At 40.7% G+C, this 19,809-nt stretch overlaps 1 protein-coding gene across 1 annotated transcript in view; it reads left to right on the forward strand.

Annotated features, from left to right (window-relative positions):
- IL5RA (interleukin 5 receptor subunit alpha) overlaps positions 1–19,809 on the forward strand; it is a 49,847-nt gene that overhangs the window by 13,365 nt on the left and 16,673 nt on the right. The window contains exons 2-8 of the mRNA XM_068983110.1: positions 3,685–3,769; positions 5,621–5,766; positions 6,734–6,872; positions 10,737–10,890; positions 10,965–11,152; positions 13,599–13,744; positions 17,436–17,574. Of these exons, the coding sequence (XP_068839211.1) occupies positions 3,685–3,769; positions 5,621–5,766; positions 6,734–6,872; positions 10,737–10,890; positions 10,965–11,152; positions 13,599–13,744; positions 17,436–17,574 (997 nt within the window). The remainder of the gene's footprint in view (positions 1–3,684; positions 3,770–5,620; positions 5,767–6,733; positions 6,873–10,736; positions 10,891–10,964; positions 11,153–13,598; positions 13,745–17,435; positions 17,575–19,809) is intronic.

The raw sequence follows: 19,809 nt of genomic DNA on the forward strand, positions 1-19,809 counted from the left end.
TGCTCCTAATGACTCATACTTTTAGGACTATGCACAATTTTTCACTCCGGGGTAATGTAACATACCTAACTAAACATGTCATTTGCATTTTACACCTTGGTTTATTTATTTATTCTTCATCTCCCAAGAGATATGTTTTATTGCTGATTACACTGTACAGGAAAAAAAAAAGGAAGTAAAAAGTAAACTCTACTTTTAAGGGTTTAACGGACCATGAATCCTCTCAGTTGCTTTTCAATTTCTGTGCACTGAAGTTGAGTTTTAATTAGTTGTCACCACAGCTGACTCAAAAAGTTTCTTTTAAAAGGGTAAATACAACTTTGGTTATAAAACAAACATCCTGGGCAGCAAAATAATCTGGAAAGAGAGTGGGGAAAACGTAAGTCTGAACTTCAGTAGAATTTGACCAATTCTCAGGAACACTGGGGAAATTCATCTACAATTGTCAGGACTTTACCCTGCTTTCTAGAAACTTCTGTACTGTGAGTGACGGTGCTCCTGTTTACTCCCAAATTTCAAAGAATATAACACCTACCAGATGCCAGATTCTCAGACAGCACTCGAGGAATTTTAGATCAACCCAATGAAATATGACAGGAACAGGTAGCCCGTGGTCTTTCTAAGAGACTGGGCACGCATTTCTGATAATGGTATTAATAGGTAGGCAACCCATGTTTGCTTCATTCTGAATTTGAATCTACTTTAAAAATTTAATGGTTTTCTGCTGGATTTTAATTAGTATCCATGAGAAGAATGGATAACAAGTTATTCTGAACAAGTTATTTCTATAAATTTTAATGCAGTGAAACAGCCTACTGTACAACAGAATATTACCCAGCTGACATCTATGTAACAGTATATCACTGAATTAAAGAGATGACCCCAAAAGATTCAAGTTCGTTTTCCAGTAGGAGTGACTGCTCTGCCACGGACAAGAAATATTAAGAAGACATGAGCAAAGGCTGAAGGTGCTTTCAGGGAATGAGCAGAGCAAACAGAATTATAGAAAAATACAGGGTCACCTGCTGAACCTTCAGTAATACCCAGGCTTTTATTGAATTTATCTGGCTCACAAAAAATGGTTATTCTTGGTAATATTTGGACTCCTAGTTGAGTATTTTGTGTTGTCTATAGGACAACTTCTTTTATTCAAAGTTATCATCCTTTTAAACACAGAATATCACAGTAAAATGTGAAAAAAAAAAGTGCATGGTGGTTTTATGGCCGATAAATTGATCATCACAAATTTTTGGTCAAATTTGAAAAACAATTCTGTTTTCATCACCTATAAAATCAGAACACATAAAAAATTCTAGGGCAGACTGCTTGGTTATGTGAAATATTCAATTATCTCCACATTGAGGCATGTGATAGTTTATTACTTCAACAATTTAATTGCAATTTATTATTTTTACAAGTACTGTTATAACATACTACTTACTTTGCCAGTCAGTAAAACTCACTTGGGGAAAATCAATTTTGCATTTTTTTCTGACTGAGAATTCCTCCTAGTAATAATGATTAGTGAAAACTTAGAACACGTGTGATATAATTTCCGGAAATACTGAAATTTCAAAGACATTACCTTCTAAACTTGAAGAGGAAGCTATTTTTGCTGTTGTCTGTTAAGGATTTTTTTTCACTTTTTTCTTTTTTTTGGCCATACTGCATAGCACATGAGATCTTAAGTCCCAGCCAGGGATCAAACCAATGCCCGCCCCTGCAGTGGAAGCACGGCGTCTTAACCATTGTACCACAAGGGACGTCTCTAAGGAGTTCTTATCTTTGCTTCTTAGGCTTAGTAAATTACCAAGGCATGCCTTTAAATCCTTAACATTCTCACTTACTGAAACCTTTAAAAACTTTAGAACAGCTGCTTTTATCGTTCCTGTTGTTTTAAAAATTCTTTTTCTACATGGTGTAAAATCACAGAAAGAAACAGGATGATTCTTATCAAAAGGGGCGTAACTCTGGACGCAAAGAGGAATATTGTATGACATCTCTTATATGTGGAACTAAAAAGAAATGATACAAATGAACTTACAAAATAAAAAGCGACTCACAGACTTAACAGAACCAACTTATGGTTAGGGGAGGATGGTGGGAAGGGTGGGGGAAAGAGACAGGGAGTTCGGGATGGACATGGACACACTGCTATATCCAAAATGGAAAACCAGCAAGGACCTGCAGAGAGAACTCTGCTCAATGTTATGTGGTAGCTTGGATAGGAGGGGAGTTTGGGAGAGAATGGGCACATGTATACGTATGTCTGAGTTTCACTGTGCACCGGAAACTATCACAACACTGGTAATCAGCTATATCTCAATACAAAATAAAACATTTTTTAAAAGTGGCATAACTCTGATTAGCAATACTTGAGTTTATCTGAAAAAGAAATTAATTGATTTGTATGCTGTTTATGTCTTCCTGCTGTGACATTTTACTAATTTCATTAGTAAGTAGTAAAAGTGAAGAAAGTGTGGTTTTTGGTTCTTCCTGAATGCATCCATGTAGCCAACGCCTACCCTCTGTGGTTCTACCAGAATTATGTTTGAAAAATATCACATCACTTAAATAAAATTTTAAATTAAAAATTGTGTCACTTAAGTAAGTGTAGAATGTGCGTTTTACAGTTGGAGGAAGATCTGAGACTGGGTCTATGTTTTTTAGCCATCTTTTCACCATTGTAAATTGGATAACTACACACCCTCATCATCGGGTGCGGGGGAGGACAAAACTTAGCAGGCGGAATGTTATTTTTGTTAAGTTCATGTGAAAAATGTCTTCCGAAATTTTCAAAGGAAACATTCAAGATTTCTAATCTACAATTCTCAACAAGAGATCTTTTCTTTCACATGTTAAAAAAAATATTCCTGAAACAATCTAACCACTTTTCTCAGACAGCCACACTTGAGTTATGCTAATATTTCTACTCTAGATTCACTGTGTTTATTTTTTTTACTTAAAATAAACAGAAATATCAGTTTTATTTTCTTCAGGCCTATAACTATGTTTTCATTACCTTTAATGGCCTATTTCTTTCTGGGTTCATCAAAAAATTCTGCCTCCCTGAAATTTGAAGTACTAAACGCTTATTCCAGGTTTGTGATACAAAGCGTCTTTTTCCCACGTAAACGTTATTTTAGATTTAAGGTCCTTGTCATGCTGGACATGTCATGCTCATATGTAAATTCTTATTAGTGAAACTGGTAATGATATTTATATTCAATTTGATTAACTCTGTCTTCTACTGTGCAACCGTCTGCTGTGATCTCTCACGGAGTATCAACCTTCTTCTACTTTCTTTCCTCTCTTCTGGCTTCGCTTGGCTCCATGTGCCACCGTGGACGCCTTTCCTCACTTGCGTGTGTGTAAGAACTCTAGTATATCCTTTAGGACTCCATTCAGAAGTCTCTTTGCTCCTGACTCACATCTTTACTAGAGCAGCCTTGAAGCTGTAGTTGCAATGATTGATTTACACTTGATTTTGTCTCTCAGATTATGGATCCATGTTGGCAAGGCAAAATCCAAGATTTGTTCATATTTGCATTTCTAACACATAAAGTTCATAAATGTCTGTTAAATGGCCGAATGACTATACTTTTCTTTAGAAAGGAGCTACCAGCTTTTCTTAGAAATGGTAACAGGTGGTCATTTGGATTTTTGTCTTTCTGTTTTCCGTAGGATGTGATCATCATGGCACCTGAATTACTGATTCTTTTGGGGGCAGCAGTAATACTGCAAGCAGACTTACTTCCTGATAAAAAATGTAAGTACCACCTATTAAATTCAATAATTAAAAAAATAAGTACATTACAAAAAAGGATAGTATTACTTTCTCCTAAATAAGACTCAATTAGGAAATCATGATTTTTTAAAAAAGGGATGGAACATTTATTCTTATCAGAATATCGGTTCTTGAAACATACTATATTTTAAGAAAGCAAAGTTGGCTGAAGCGGATATTTTATGTTGCAGTGGGAAATCCTATTCCAAGTGTGGGTAAACGGGCACTCAAAATAAAGCTGCAGCTGGTGGACGTATCTGGACGCCTTCCCAGACAAGCATATAGTTCAAAGTCCTCTCAAAGTTCTCAGAACCAAAGAATAAGAAGCTTCCACTATGTTTGGTTCAGAAACTTGTTATCAGTGGGTTTAAGGAAAAAAAAAACAACCCATCACATGAGTCCCCACTAGCACTAAGAGAACCTGCTGCAATAGTGACTATGTTCTCATATCTGCACTGTCCACTGATACTTGACTATCGAGCACTGGCTATACGGCTCACGTAACTAAGACAGTGAACTCTGATTTTATTTAAATAGCCACATGTGGCGAGTGGCCACCGTAATGGTCGGTGAAGTACAGACAGAGCCCCAGAAGTCTGTATGTAGCGGGTGTGGAGGCAGAGTCGTGGAAAGCTATTCAATCTGAAATGTCAGTGGAAGTGTGCTGACGAGTAAATTCATCAAAGGTTTCATGACTGCACAATACTATAAGCGAAAGGAGTAAACGCACTCAGTCATGTCCGACTTTCTGCGACCCCATGGACTGCAGCTGACCAGGTTCCTCTGTCCATGGGGTTTTCCACACAAGAATACAGGAGTGGGTTGCCACTGCCTTCTCCAGGGGATCTTCCAGATCCAGGGATTGAACCTGGGTCTTCTGCACTGCTGGAGAAGGCAATGGCAACCCACTCCAGTACTCTTGCCTGGAGAATCCCAGGGACGGGGGAGCCTGGTGGGCTGCCGTCTATGGGGTCGCACAGAGTCAGACACGACTGAAGCAACTTAGCAGCAGTAGCAGCTGCTGAACTGCAGGCAGACTCTTTACCATCTGAGCCACCAGGGAAGCCCAACTTTAGCAAAAATTTTAAAAGCTGTATAAATGTATGCTCAAGAAAAAAAGACAATAAATGTATTACATTTTAATGCCACTCAGTGATAAAACTGTAGCTGTATTTTTTTTCTTTTTTTTTTTTTTATCATCTGTGCTTCCCAAGATTTCTAAGAACAGGCATTGATTTTGTAATTTAAACGAAAGCTTTGATTTTGAAGACACTGTTAGAGAGTGGTTCATGAGGGTGGAAAAACATTTTCTTTTTATAAATGCTGAGTGAGTAATTTTGCTTACAAGTTTTTTGACCTTGAATCATAGTAAGAAACAAATCTTTACATCCTGAACCAGTATACTAATATGTGACTATACTTATGGAACAGAAATAAGTTGTTCATGAAATAGGACTTCTTATGTTTGATGCACCTGATATTTTCTATTCAATTTTATTAGATGTCATTAAACACATTGCTACCCACAAAGTAACATATTATTTTAGTCCATTAATAGATAATAACCCTCTGAAAATTATTACACTGAATAATAATGTAGTAAAATATTCATATTTCAATAAAACACCTGTAGGTGTTATAGGTAAATACCTGAGCAAAGTAAAAAAAGCTAATGAGCTCAAAACAGTTCTAAAGAACCTTTTCCTAAGATTATTTCAGTGTTATACATTCTGATAGCATAATAAAATACTATGCTACACAATAAAACATTTAATGGTTTAAAAATATTCCATATAATTAAACATTGCGTGGCTTTTTTCTTTTGAGCGACAGTTTTACTTCTACCACCAGTCAATTTCACCATTAAAGCTGTCAATTTAGCTCAAGTTCTTTTACGTTGGGAACCAAATCCTGATCAAGAACAAAGCAATGTCCAGCTAGGATATCATGTGAAAATAAATGCTCCACAAGAAGAAGAGGTAAGTGTTTATTCTGACAGCAATGCTTACCTAGACTGAATTTTCCTTATTAAAGGAAATTTTAACTAAAAAGAGAGAGAACCACCATAGAGCTTTCTGTTATATTCCTAGGAGGGCAATGCCTCCACTGAAATGGCTGAGAACTAGTGCCACACCTGCACTAAAACAGTGGCTCGGAACATCTTTAACTGTGGGACCAATTCTTCCACTTAACAATAAAGTTTAGTAACTTCTGAGTTACAGTGGTTTAGATATTGATTTTTATGTTGCCTCTAAAATATTCAAAAGAACAAAAGAGAATAACCAAGCAAAAGAGGAGAGGGGCCATTGTACCTAACGGAAAAGGTCAAATTCGAATCCCAGTTCAGCCACTTCCTGCCTTTACTACCTTCCATCAGTCACTTAAGATCCCAGAGTCCTAAGTTCACTGCAGGGATAGATTAAAGCACCAGGTACCGAGCTGATGTGCAATAAATCAAACGAAGGGAGAAGCAATACTATGTCAGTCAACATGGAATTCTAGAGAATTCTCCATCAAAAATTTACCTCTGGGGAGGATTTTGGAGCCAGAGATGGTGGCCACAGGAAACTGGAGTCTGAACTGTAGCATTGTTTGCTTTTATAAGAAGCAGTTATTCAGGTATCCTTGAATAGTTATTTTCTATATTTCATTATGTATTTTTAAAACATGTACCAATCTAGAACTAGGCAATTTGTTTATTCATTTTTAAAACCACTTTACTTTTGGTAAAAAGCTGCACCTATTTAATGTGTACAACTTGATTGATGAGTTTAGGGATAAGAACATAACCTTGAAACGCTGGGTTTGATTTTTTCTAGCAGAATGATTGCATTGCGTTGTGTTTACATGCCATTTAAAAAGTGGAAGCAAACTCCTATTTGATTAAATAGTTCTCTGAAGGTCATTTCCCCTTTACATATCATGACTTGTGGGTTTTATTTTTAGTACGAAACCAGGAACACTGAGAGAAGCCTCGTAACCATCCTTCACAAAGGCTTTTCAGCAAGTGTGCAGACAGTGCCATGGAGCGACCACTCCCTACAAGCCAGCAGCTGGGTTTCTGCAGAACTTAAGGCCCCACCAGGTAAGGCAGGTCTCTGAGAGCCTGGTTTTAAATTCCAGACTTTTGTAAACACGGGGAAGTCAGGAGAGGAACACGCCTCACTTTTATCTTGAAGTTGGTCACTCGTCCCTACAGTATTCTTTTACCTCATCCAGGTCCTCTCCGAGACCGAGATCACTGGTTAGTGTGCGTAACCCAGTCAATCCCATCCAGCAGCTCCCTGCAAACACTGAGAATTCTTCTCCCTCCCCGGCTCAGAAGACAGGGAGTCGTAAACAAAAGCTGAGCTTTCTCATAATTGGGTTCTAGGACATCTTTCCACTCGCTCCCCACATGAACCCTCTACTCTTCTCAGATGACTTCCAACCATGACCCCTCCACACCAGCCCAGTCCTTCCTCTGAGCCCTCACTGCCCTGAGCTCACCTCTTCGGCCTGCTTTTCTGAATTCTTCCTATCCTTCAAAGCCCAAATCAAATCGTACCTGCTCTGGGAAGCCTCCTTTTTTCCATCTGATGCACAGAGCATTGCTGTTCCTTTCAGAACTCACTCAGGGATGCTTGCTACTCACCTGGCACAACACACTGCTTCCTCCTGTATCTTTCACAGTAAATAGATGCTAACCCTGCTCTCCTGGGCTGTATCGCCCCGGGCGCAGGGTGGAGTCTCCCGCTTCCCTGCACCAGCATACAAGCAGCATGTGCTTCAGGCTTCAGACACAGTGTTCCCTGTTACACTAGTGGATGCTTACAATTCTATGACCTCTCAAACGAAACTGAAGAAAACTGTGCTGACAGTCCACAGAAGCCATGAGACTGGATAGCCTGAGTGCCACAAGCAAAGAGATTAACACCTACTATGTCTAGATGGTCCTTCTGTGGAAAGCTGGGGTTTCTAATACTTAGAACCAGTGACACTTATGATTCAAACCTTGAAAACAAACAGACACACACACACAGAACAGAGAAAGAAAAAAGGAGAACAGGCCACCAAGTCTTGAGACGTGTGCGCGCGCGCAGAACAACAATGGCCTGGGCCAGTCTGGCTGTGGCTAACAGCCAGACTATCCTCTCACCACATCACTGATGAAAAGGCCGCGCCTCCCGCATCACGTGTGTGACCGAGAGCAGCATCATGACCTTCCCATTCACTCGGCAGAACATGATGTCTGGACCACGAAGCGGCCAGTTTACAGTAGGCTTGATGTCACAGGTAGAGACAGAATCTAAGGTAGACAGAAGACCACAAACACAAGTCGTCTGCTGTACACGAAAGCACGTGTCCACCTCCCTGCAGTGAGTAACTGGAGTGTGCCTATAACAAGCCTTTCAGAATTACACTTCTGCAACCTCGACTGCTCTGAGCACCCTGATGTGGGGTGACAATAATGAAAAAGTCATTATTTCTGCCTAGAATCAGACTGAATTCACACATCATTCCTTGGAAGGAAACTGGGAGAGAAGCAGACCTCAGAAACGCTAAACTAACTTGGCACAGATTATCTGGTCATTTAGTGCTGGAGTATATACACACACACACACACACATACACATACATATATATGTGTGTATATATATGAAAATGTGTGCATACGTGTGTGTATATGTGTGCATATGTATACATATATAAAGGCTTCCCAGGGGCTCAGTGGTGAAGAATCTGCCTGCCAATGCAGGAGCCACAGGAGACTCGGGTTCAATCACTGGGTCTGGAAGATTCCCTCGGGGAAGGCATGGCAATCCATTCCAGTATTCTTGCCCGACAAATTCCATGGACAGAGGAGTCTGGCGGGCTACAGTCCATGGGGGTCACAAAGAGTCAGACATGATTGAGCAACCAAGCATGCACGCACACGTGTGCATGTGTATATACACACATATCATATATATATACACATATTCACATATACACACACACATATATACTTGCATATACACTGCTGTATAGCAGAAACACACTATTGTACAGCAAAGTGAATCAGCCACACATATACATATAGCCCCAAAATAAATTCAAAGTGGGTTAAAGACCTAAATGTGAAGTCAGACACTAAAAAGTTCTTAGACCAGAACACAGGCAGAACACTCTTTGACATAAACTCCAGCAAGGTCTTTTTTGACCCATCTCCTAGAGTAATGAAAATAAAAACAAAAGTAAACAAATGGGATCCAATGAAACTTCAAAGCTTTTGCACAGCAAAGGAAACTGTAAACAAGTCGAGAAGACAATCCTCAGAATGGGGAGAATATCTGCCCACACAGCAAATGACAGGGATTAATCTCCAAAATATACAAACAGCTCATGAGGGTCAATTTCAAAAAGACAAACAACCCAATCCAAAAATGAGCAGAAGACATAAATAGAAATTTCTCCAAAGACCTACAGATGGCCAACAAACATATGGAAAGATGCTCAACATCACTAATTTACTAAGAGAAATGCAAATCAAAACTACAACGAGGTATCATCTCACACTGGCCATAACAGTCATCATCAAAAAATATATACATAAATGCTGGAGAGAATATGGAAAAATGGGAACCCTCCTACTCTACTGGTGGGAATATAAATTAATACAACCACTATGGAGAACAGTATGGAGGTTCCTCAAAAACAATAAAAGTAGAGTTACCATATGACCCAGCAATTCTATCCCTGAACATAAACTTGGAAAAAAACGTATTTCAAAAAGATACATGAAACCCGATGTTCACTGCAACACTATTTACAATAGCCAGGGCATGGATGCCACCTAAATGTCCATCAATAGAGAAACGGATAAAGAAGTTGTGATACATATATATAATGGAATATTACTCAGCCATAAAAGGAGACAAACTGTGCCATCTGCAGTGATGTGGATGGACCTACTGTCAAAGAGAGTGAAATAAGTCAGAAGAGAAAAACAAGTATCACATATTAAGAAGGAAATGGCAATTCACTTCAGTATTCTTGCCTGGAGAATTCCATGGATAAAGGATCATGGAGGGCTAAAGTCCATGGGGTTGCAAAGAGTTGGACACAACTGAGCGACTAAGCACCGCACATGTGGAATCTACAAAGATGGTACAGATGAGCTTACCTGCAAAGCAGAACAGAGACACAGATACTGAGAACAAACATACCGAAGGGGAAGAGGGAGTAGGGTGAATCGGGAGGCTGGGATTGACACATGTTCGCCACTTCGTATGAAATAGACCACTAATGAGAGCAGTCTATAGCCCAGGGGGCTCTACTCAGTGCTCTGCGGTGACCTACAGTAGACTTTAATACTCTAGTCTGTGTACTGAGTCTCTAAAGAGGCAGTGTTCCCTTGCGATGTTGCCAAAACTACTTTCCTTTTGGGCGGCAATCTCTGTTACTCATGAAGCATTTGGATACTACCTAATGAATCCCTTCATTCTCTGATGCAAAGTGGCGTTGGAGACCTTCCTCAATTAGCTCTCTCAGTCATAACTAGTTATTGACAATTGGAGCATCAGAACCCTGAGGCTGCTGTATACCAAGCTCTGAATGACAATCTATCACACTGCTCTTGAACTCTGATATCTATCACATATAAACCCTCCCTGCAAAGAAGCTGCAAAACTTTTGAAGTCAGAAAGTAGGGCTTAGTCATTTTAGTTCATCCTCCAGAAAGCTGACCTTTTGCAAACAGCTTTCTATAACTGTGTGGTGACAATTACTTTTTGATGTCCCCAATCCCTATGGGTTTAAAAGAAACTATCAAAAACTATTGTGGCAATGCTTTGTTCCTAAAGCAGAATTTTTTTTGTTGTTGGAATAGAATTAACTTACAATGTTGTGTTACTTTCCACTGTACAGCAAAATGTGAAACAATTCATGTATATCTGCTATTTTTTTTTCTCATTTTTTGACCACCTAGGGTCTCCTGGAACTGAGATTGTGAATTTAACTTGCACCACAAACACGAAGGCAGATAATTACACACACTTCCAACCATATCAAGTTTCTCTTCACTGCACCTGGCTTGTTGGCAAGGATGCCCCTGATGATACACAGTATTTCCTCTACTATAGGTTAGTACCGATTTTCACTTATGCGGATGGGTTGTTTCCTCCAGCCTTAAAAACTTACGAGTGTTCCAATATAGGTATCGCTCTCGGATTGAAGAATGTCAGGAATACAGTAAAGATGTCCTGCAGAGAAATGTTGCCTGTTGGTTTCCCAGGACTTTCATCAACAGCAAAGAGCGAGACTCCCTTGCAGTGTATGTTAACGGCTCGAGCAAGGAAGCTGCGATCAAGCCTTTCGATCAGCTCTTTGCCCTTCATGCCATTGGTAAGACAGGCTTGACACAAAACCAGAATAACTGAATTGCAGAATCTCAGCACTGGGAGGGTTTATAAATATCACCTAGTTTGGCTACTTATCTAATACTGAATGACCACATGGCTCCTGCTTAAAAACCACAGGGTCAAGGTTTCTCAGCCTCGGCACTACTCATATTATCTGGCCAAACAAGTCTCTGGGGCTGTCCTGTGCTTTACAAGGTGTTCAGGAGCAGCCCTGGTGTCCAACTGCTAGACGCCAATAGCACTCCACCCCATTCTCAAGGTGTGACAATAAAAATGTCCCCAGACTTTTTTTTAACCTCAATATCTAATGATCTTTGCTTTTTTTAGTTTTATTGAGGTAAGAGAGGTAAGAGCTAACATGAGATTTATCCTCCACCAATCTTTGGTGCATAATACAGTATTGACTATAGGGACAATGTTGAACAGCAGATCTCTAAAACTGAGTTCTCTTTTTTTTTAACTTTTGATTTTATATTGGAATATAGCCGATTAACAATGCTGTGATAATTTCAGGGCACGGCAGTGACTCAGCCATTCATACACCTATATCTGTTCCCCAAACTCCTCCCCACGCAGGCAGCCACACAACACTGAGCAGAGATCTGTGTGCTATACAGTAGGTCCTTGTTGGTCCTAGTAATTCCCCAGACATTTCTAAATGTCCCCTAGGGGATAAAATCTCCCCTGGTTGAGAACCCAGGGAAAGTGAGCTCCCTGCTGAAAGAAGCCCAGACCACGACTCAGCAGCTCTGGCTGGGCTTGTGAAATGTCTGCCCACAGATCCTGTGATGGGCTGGCATCACCCCCAAACAAGTCCGATTCCTTCCCCACCAGAAGGTCCCTCAGCTACCCAAAGGCAGCCAGGTGTCTCATCCTGAGCGCTCTCTGTCCCCAGCTTCTCGTGCATTCCTCTCACAGTCCTCTGCCCTCTGGACTCTCCGCTCTGGGCGTTCTTGAGTTAGCAGGTCTCCCTCACCATGTGATTCTCTGACTGAAGTGTATGAGCTAAGCTTTCGCTTGTTCAGTTTGCAAAACTGAAGACTTTCTCCCTCATCCTAAATACATGTATTAATGAAACTCATCGGGAGCCCTTCACATAGCATTTCTGGTGCTTCATGTTCAAGGTTTCCATGATGGCATGGTTAGTAGTGTGGACTGTGGGGCCAGGCTGCCTGGCCACGGACCCTGGCTCCCCCACTCACTCTCTGAGTGACCTTAGATAGGCTGGCCATTTCTCTGTGCCTCAGGCTTTTCACCTGAAATATGGGGGGAAATCAGTTCTTCCTACAAGGTCTGTGTGATAATTAAGTACATTAATAAAGTGCTTAGAATGGTGCCGGGCCTAAGTATGCAATAAATATGCAAAATATTATCATTTAAAGGATGTGGTTTGTGACATATGTACCTGTTTCTACTTTTCTATCATCCATATGTGTATCGAGTGGAGTATAACTTTGTTTAAACAATCAGAGTACTTGCTAAAGAGGTTATACAATTTTCTTCAATAGCACATTTTAGGTCATATTAAATGACTGAAAAATGACACTTTCATGAAAACAGGTAATAAAAAATACTTAGAGAGACCTATGAAACAATGATGTTAATATGAAAATGGACACAGCCTGGGACAGACTATGGGCATTTATTTTCTTGCAGGATTTTCATTTTATTGAGACCAATTCCTCATATTACTACAAGAAATAAAATGTTCTCTTGGTGAAAAACGTTTTGGCTTAGGGGATGGCAGGCTCTGGAGCCAGTGGGCCCCATTTTAGCTTGTCCCTATGATTCAGAAATTGTGAGATCCAAGTCACATAACTTTAGACAAGTTCACTCAATTAGAAATAATTTCCACCCATATCAAGTGACCATAAAATGATTAATCAAGTGAGATTTCCGTGTAAAGAACTATGGAGTTATAAGCAAAGACAGATTTAGCCCAACCCGTTCTTTTTCTGTAAGAAAAAAACAAATCCACACAACAAACGAAAACAAGATACACAAACCAAAATGAAATAAAAACTGAGGCCCAGAAAGAGGAAGTGATCAGCCCAGCCACACCTGTTCCATAGCACAGGGCTTAGCTGGGTTTCCAGGACACCGTCTCTCCAGGAACAGGTTTACCTTCAGGTTGGCCCAACTTGGCAAGTAAAAATGGATGGTGGGGTGGGCCTTAACAAGCTGAAGGAAAGGGCATTCAACCATTCGAGACTGTTTAAGTAGGAATTTTTGAGGTTTACAGAAGAGATCTCTCCTGTAGCTGTAAGATGGGAGTCAGATGCGAGCTGCCGGAGTTCTGCGGCTTGCAGATTTGTTGGTTAAATGTTGGAGGAAAATACTTGAGACCATGTAGCTTAGAAATAACATGAGAAATGTGGGTGGACTGCACTTATCAACCATGATCACCAAGCCCTTGTTCTCTAACACAGATCGAGTAAATCCTCCAGCGAACGTCACGGCAGAGCTCAAAGGAACCTGTCTCTCTATCCACTGGGAAAAACCAGTTTCTGCTTTTCCAAGCCACTGCTTTGATTATGAGGTGAAAATTTACAATGCAAAGAAAGGATATTTTCAGGTAATAATTCCAATCATTCCATTATTTGATGACAGATTTCTTTAAAAAAAAATAATTCTTGTCCATTTGACAGCTCTGGTTATAGCCTGGAACTAACAAAGTCCAACTATCCCAGTTTGTAAAAATAAATCAAACCTTACTGGTTTTTTGTCTTGAAAGGACCTATTTTGGGTTGAAAATAATGTGAAGGATCAGATAAAAGTTCATTAGCACTGTTGGGGAAATGGTGCAGCTGCTATGGAAAACAGTACGGGGATTTCTCAAAAATTAAAAATAGAATTATCATATGACCCACCAATTCTACTTCTGGGTACATATCCAAAAGAATTGAAAGCAGGGTCTCAAAGACCTTTGAACAAACATGTTCACAGCAGCATCATTCACAACAGATAAAAGCAGGAGATGGGGTGCACAGTGTGAATGTACTTTTCCTACTGAACCACACACTCAAAAATGGTTAAGACGGTAACTTTTTGTTATGTGTGTTTTACCACAACTTAAAAAAAATGCCACTTCATTAGTCCTAATGGACAAAAAAGTCAAGGGGAAAGGAGCTAAATTAAAGTCAATATTTATTAAGCATCAACTATAAGTTAAGCTTTGTTAATACTTGGCTTAATTGCTCAGTCATATCTGACTTTTGTGACCCCATGGACTGTAGCCCACCAGGCTCCTCTGTCCATGGAATTTTCCAGGCAAGAATACTGGAGTGGGTGGCTATTTCCTTCTCCCGGGGATCTTCCTGACCCAGGGATGGAAAATCAGGTCTCCTGCATTGCAGGCAGATTCTTTATCAACTGAGCCAGGGTAAGCCCTTGTTATACTTACAGTTTCTCTATTATATAATTATACAATGGTCATTCCCATCTTACAGGAAAGTGAGGCACAGAGAGATTAAGTAAGTTGCCCAACATCACAAAGCAAAGTAAAAAATTGGAGAAGTCAGGATTCAAACTCCTGCCTTGCAAACTCAGTTTGGTTTAACAAAGATGTTTACAAGCTGTCTTCTTAGTGAGAGATGGACAAATAGGCGCCATTTCTGCTCTCAAGGGGCCTGGTCTGCACGATGCACTCACCCAGTCTCAGAGCTGCCTGACCAAGAGGCCGGGTGGATACAAAGCAGGGAGTCAACAAAGCAAGCTGCCAGGGCCTCCACCCAAGGGAGAGGCATTGAACAGAATCTTGAAGGATGAATAGAAACCTGCCTAATGGGAGAAGCAGAGAAGGACCTTTTTTAGCTAGCATGCCCAAGTAAATATGGCAAAAAGCTGGCTTTCTTTTTAAAATGTCTAACCCACCATATACTGGTATGATTTGCTAGAAAAATCAAGTATAGCCAAAGACAAACCCAGTGATCCTGAGCTTGGATGCCATGGCAATGTCAACTTGCTACGAAAGCTCCCAAATTGTCTCCATTTGTATATTTCCTCCTTGAGGACCACAATAAACAACCCTCACTCACGGCAGTCCTCCAATACACTTGGAGTGGCCAGGGCCCTAGGCAGAAGGAGTAACCAAGGCTTGAGAGAACATGGTTCCTTCAGCCAAGCTGCAGTAATTCAGTCAGCTGGACATAAGACCAACACTGGAATCATAATTCTAGCTCTCTCATTAGGACTTCTCCCAGAATGCCTCCAAGATTTTGCTTGGAAAAAGTAGTTTCTCTATTTAAAACCATGGCCATTAGCAATGTAAGACACTGGAGTGTTTTACTCCATAGAGAAATGTGAACACATCTGGAGAAATGCAGAATTATTTTGGTAGCAGCATAAAAGCTGGGTATGGATAGAGGGAACATGTAGAGATAGAAATAGCAGTCTCATGGCTACTGCAATGGTCCAAGCAAAAACTGATGAGAAAAATGGCAGTGTTTTTGGAGTAGCGACAAGGAAGGGAGAAATATATCCAGGAGTATGTAACATGGAGGCCCCAGGGACATAAACTTGGTTTGGGGCAGAGGGAATTTGCTGCATGGTGAAGACATTGACCAGGAGAGAGAATATAGAAGGCTTTGTGAGAAACAGCCTCAATTCAACACTATAGAATGTTAGTCTGTGTTACCTATGATAAACTGGAATTTACTGAGTGTATATTATTAAGTTGAAATACCCCAAATGGTTATTTTTGCAGATCAAGAATGGATTGCTGAATATTAGCACTTTTAATGTGATTCAACCCAAAATATATTTAAGCTTGGCTTTTACAAAGTTCAGTTCAGTTCAGTCACTTAGTCATGTCCGACTCTTTGCGACCCCATGAATCGCAGCGCGCCAGGCCTCCCTGTCCATCACCAACTCCCGGAGTTCACTCAAACTCACGTCCATCAAGTTGGTGATGCCATCCAGCCATCTCATCCTCTTTCGTCCCCTTTACCTCCTGCCCCCAATCCCTCCCAGCATCAGGGTCTTTTCCAATGAGTCAACTCTTCACATGAGGTGGCCAAAGTACTGGAGTTTCAGCTTTAGCATCATTCCTTCCAAAGAACACCCAGGGCTGATCTCCTTCAGAATGGACTGGTTGGATCTCCTTGCAGTCCAAGGGACTCTCAAGTATCTTCTCCAACACCACAGTTCAAAAGCATCAATTCTTCAGCACTCAGCCTTCTTCACAGTCCAACTCTCACATCCATACATGACCACTGGAAAAACCATAGCCTTGACTAGACGGACCTTTGTTGGCAAAGTAACGTCTCTGCTTTTCAATATGCTATCTAGGTTGGTCATAACTTTTCTTCCAAGGAGTAAGCGTCTTTTAATTTCATGGCTGCAGTCACCATCTTGGGCTTCTTTATTTGATAATTCATTGGTTTGATGGTATTATTCCTATTTTACAAATGAGAAAACTGAGGCTCAGAGAGGTCAAGCAACTAGCCCTGCATTTAGTTAGAGGTTAGAGCTAGGATTCAAGCCCCCTTTTCCTAGATTCAAGGGCCCTGCTTTTTTCTACCTCCTTATGCACCCTCCACCCCTCACTTCTCCCTAGCCCCGGCCAGGAGTGACACATTGAAACAGGGATCAGCAAGCTTTTACAGTGAAATGTCACAGAGGAGATATTTTAGGCTTTGTAGACTGTTCTGTTTTTGCCAAAAATTACTTAGCCCTGCCACAGATAACAAGCAAATAGGCATAACTCCATTCCAGTAAAACTGTTTGTGGATACTGAAATTTCAATTTCATGTAATTTTCATGTGTCACAAAATACTTTTTATATTTTTCAATTGTTGAGAAATATATGTCAGTCAGTCTTAGTTTGCAGTTTCCATAAAAACAGGCAGCAGGCCAGATGTGTCATAGACCGCACTTTGCTGGCACCTGTTGAGTATGATGGAAGCCACGGCCTGTTGTTAGGTGATTACAGAATATCTTGGGACAAGATGATGGGAGTTACTCATCCTGCTACTGGCCACTCTGGTCTTTCACTCTGGAAATATCAGTTGGACCCAGATGGATCACTGAGATCTTACAATTGCCTATTTTATTTATTTTGGTTGCTACTAGCTTTCCATCGAAGGATGACTGCCAAGACATCCATACTGAAGTGATCTAGAAGACACTAACTGATGTGTGTCTTATTGATTTTAAACGTGTTGCTGAACACTGAGTCACTTGCATATGACCTTCCAGTCTAGTCACTGGCACCATTTAAATAGCATGTTCTGAAGAGTCTTATCATGTTATTTTTTTCCATTTAGACAGAAAAAATGACAACCAATACACTCATCACCATCATTGATGATGTTTCTAAGTATTACATTCAAGTGAGAGCAGCGGTGAGCTCTGTGTGCAGAGCGACGGGGCTCTGGAGTGAGTGGAGTCAACCTATTTACGTGGGTGAGTACCTCTTGTTTATTTTAAAGCAAGTGGCCTTACTCGTGGTTGTAACAGATCCTCCTGGAAAGTGGACATGTTCATTTCTGAGTCTTGAAATGCTTTCTTTGTCTCTACTATGCCTTATCCTGTCAGTTGGCTTGCTGCCTTTCTGACCAGAGGTGGATTTACCATAAGAACGGTGAAGTTTAAACATTCAAGCTTCTCAAGAGCACAAGCTCTTCCAAAGTCTGGTGCCTATTTATTTTTTTCAGAATTACCTAATTCCACTTCTATCCAATTTTTCCAAAATATGTTGTTTTAATTTTGATATAAATTCATATGCAGCTGCAAAGAAACATGCAGAAAGAACTCATGTAGACTTCATTTGGTTTCTTTCAGGAGGAACCTCTTAAAAACCTGCACTGCAATATGCTACCCCAAAAAAGTGGCAACCAATCAACCCATCCATCTTCCTCAGATCTAACTGATTCTATATGTACTCATGTGTGTGTGTATTTAGCTCTATGCAGTTTTATTCCATGCATAGGTCCATGTATGTATTACCACAAGGGTTCCTCTTTGTGCCCTCTTATATGCACATGCATCTCTCTCTCCTCCTTCATTCCCAACCCGTCAACTACTAATCTGGTCTCCATTTCTGTAATGTTTCCATGCCTAATTTGGAATTCTTATTTTTGTTTCATTTCATAAAGAAGATTTCAAAACTGAATAAGGTCAGGGTCCACAAACTCTGGATTCAGACCCAGCCCTTCAGCAAAAACAGACCTCAGTTCAGTTCAGTTGCTCAGTCGTGTCCAACAACAACTCCCGGAGCTTACTCAAACTCATGTCCATTGAGTTGGTGATGCCATCCAACCATCTCATCCTCTGTCATCCACTTCTCCTCCTGCCTTCAATCTTTCCCAGCATCAGGGTCTTTTCCAATGAGTCAGTTCTTCACATCAGGTGGCCAAACTATTGGAGTTTCAGCTTCAGTATCAGTCCTTCTAATGAATATGCAGGACTGATGTCCTTTAGGATAGACTGGTTGGATCTCCCTGCAGTCCAAGGGACTCTCAAGAGTCTTCTCAAACACCACAGTTCAGAAGCATGAATTCTTCAGTGCTCAGCTTTCTTTATAGTCCAACTCTCACATCCATACCTGACTACTGGAAAAATCTTAGCCTTGACTAGACAGACCTTTGTTGGCAAAGTAATGTCTCTGCTTTTGCATATGCTGTCTAGGTTGGTCATAACTTTCCTTCCAAGGAGCAAGTGTCTTTTAATTTCACGGCTGCAGTCACCATCTGCAGTGATTTTGGAGCCCCAAAAAATAAAGTCTGACACTGTTTCCCCATCTATTTGTTATGAACTGATGGGACAAGATGCCATGATCTTAGTTTTCTCAACGTTGAGTTTTAAGCCAAGTTTTTCACTCTCCTGTTTCACTTTCATCAAGAGGCTCTTTAGTTCTTCTTCACTTTCTGCCGTAAGTGCAGTGTCATGTGTATCTGAGGTTATTGGCGTTTCTCCCGGCAATCTTGATTCCAGCTTGTGCTTCATCCAGCCCGGCATTTTGCATGATGTATTCTGCATATAAATAAATAGCAGGTGATAATATACAGCCTTGATGTATTCCTTTCCTGATTTGGAACCAGTCTGTTGTTCCATGTCTAGGATTGGGCACCGCCTGGGCTCCTATATTGGTTCTGCAGATGTTTTTGTTTATGATTACACTGACTAGCTTACTAGGCAAATAAGGTGATCATTGTATCTGTCTGTGGGATCGGAGAAGGGTGATGATGGTGGCTCTGAATGAAGGGGCAGATTTCCATTCGTCCTCTATGTCAGATGGTAATCCTGTAAGTTGGAGAGGTGGTGTTGCACCATGAAGCTAGAACACGCATTCCCTGTGTTTGCTGTCACCTGTGTGTCTTGGCCATGTAGGGGGGCATTGTATGAGAGAAGAGGACAGTTAATAAAAACAACTACTGTTTCTCAAAACTCTAGAGTCTTCCATAGCAAGCTCAGGTTTCATAGTAGCCTTGGCACATGCTAACTACTTGTTCAGCCTCGAAGAGGTCACTTCTCTCTGCCCATCCTCAGGCTCCCAGAACTAAGGAGACAATATCCACTTCTCCTGCCTCACAGGTTATTGTGAAACAGAAACAACAATGTCAGTAGATAAGATTTATTGTTCACTATCTGCTCCCCCCTAAGCACTGAGCCAAAGGCTTTACACGCACCCTTTCACCA

This window comes from Capricornis sumatraensis, chromosome 10 (genome assembly GCF_032405125.1).
Source record: "Capricornis sumatraensis isolate serow.1 chromosome 10, serow.2, whole genome shotgun sequence".
NCBI lineage: Eukaryota > Metazoa > Chordata > Mammalia > Artiodactyla > Bovidae > Capricornis > Capricornis sumatraensis.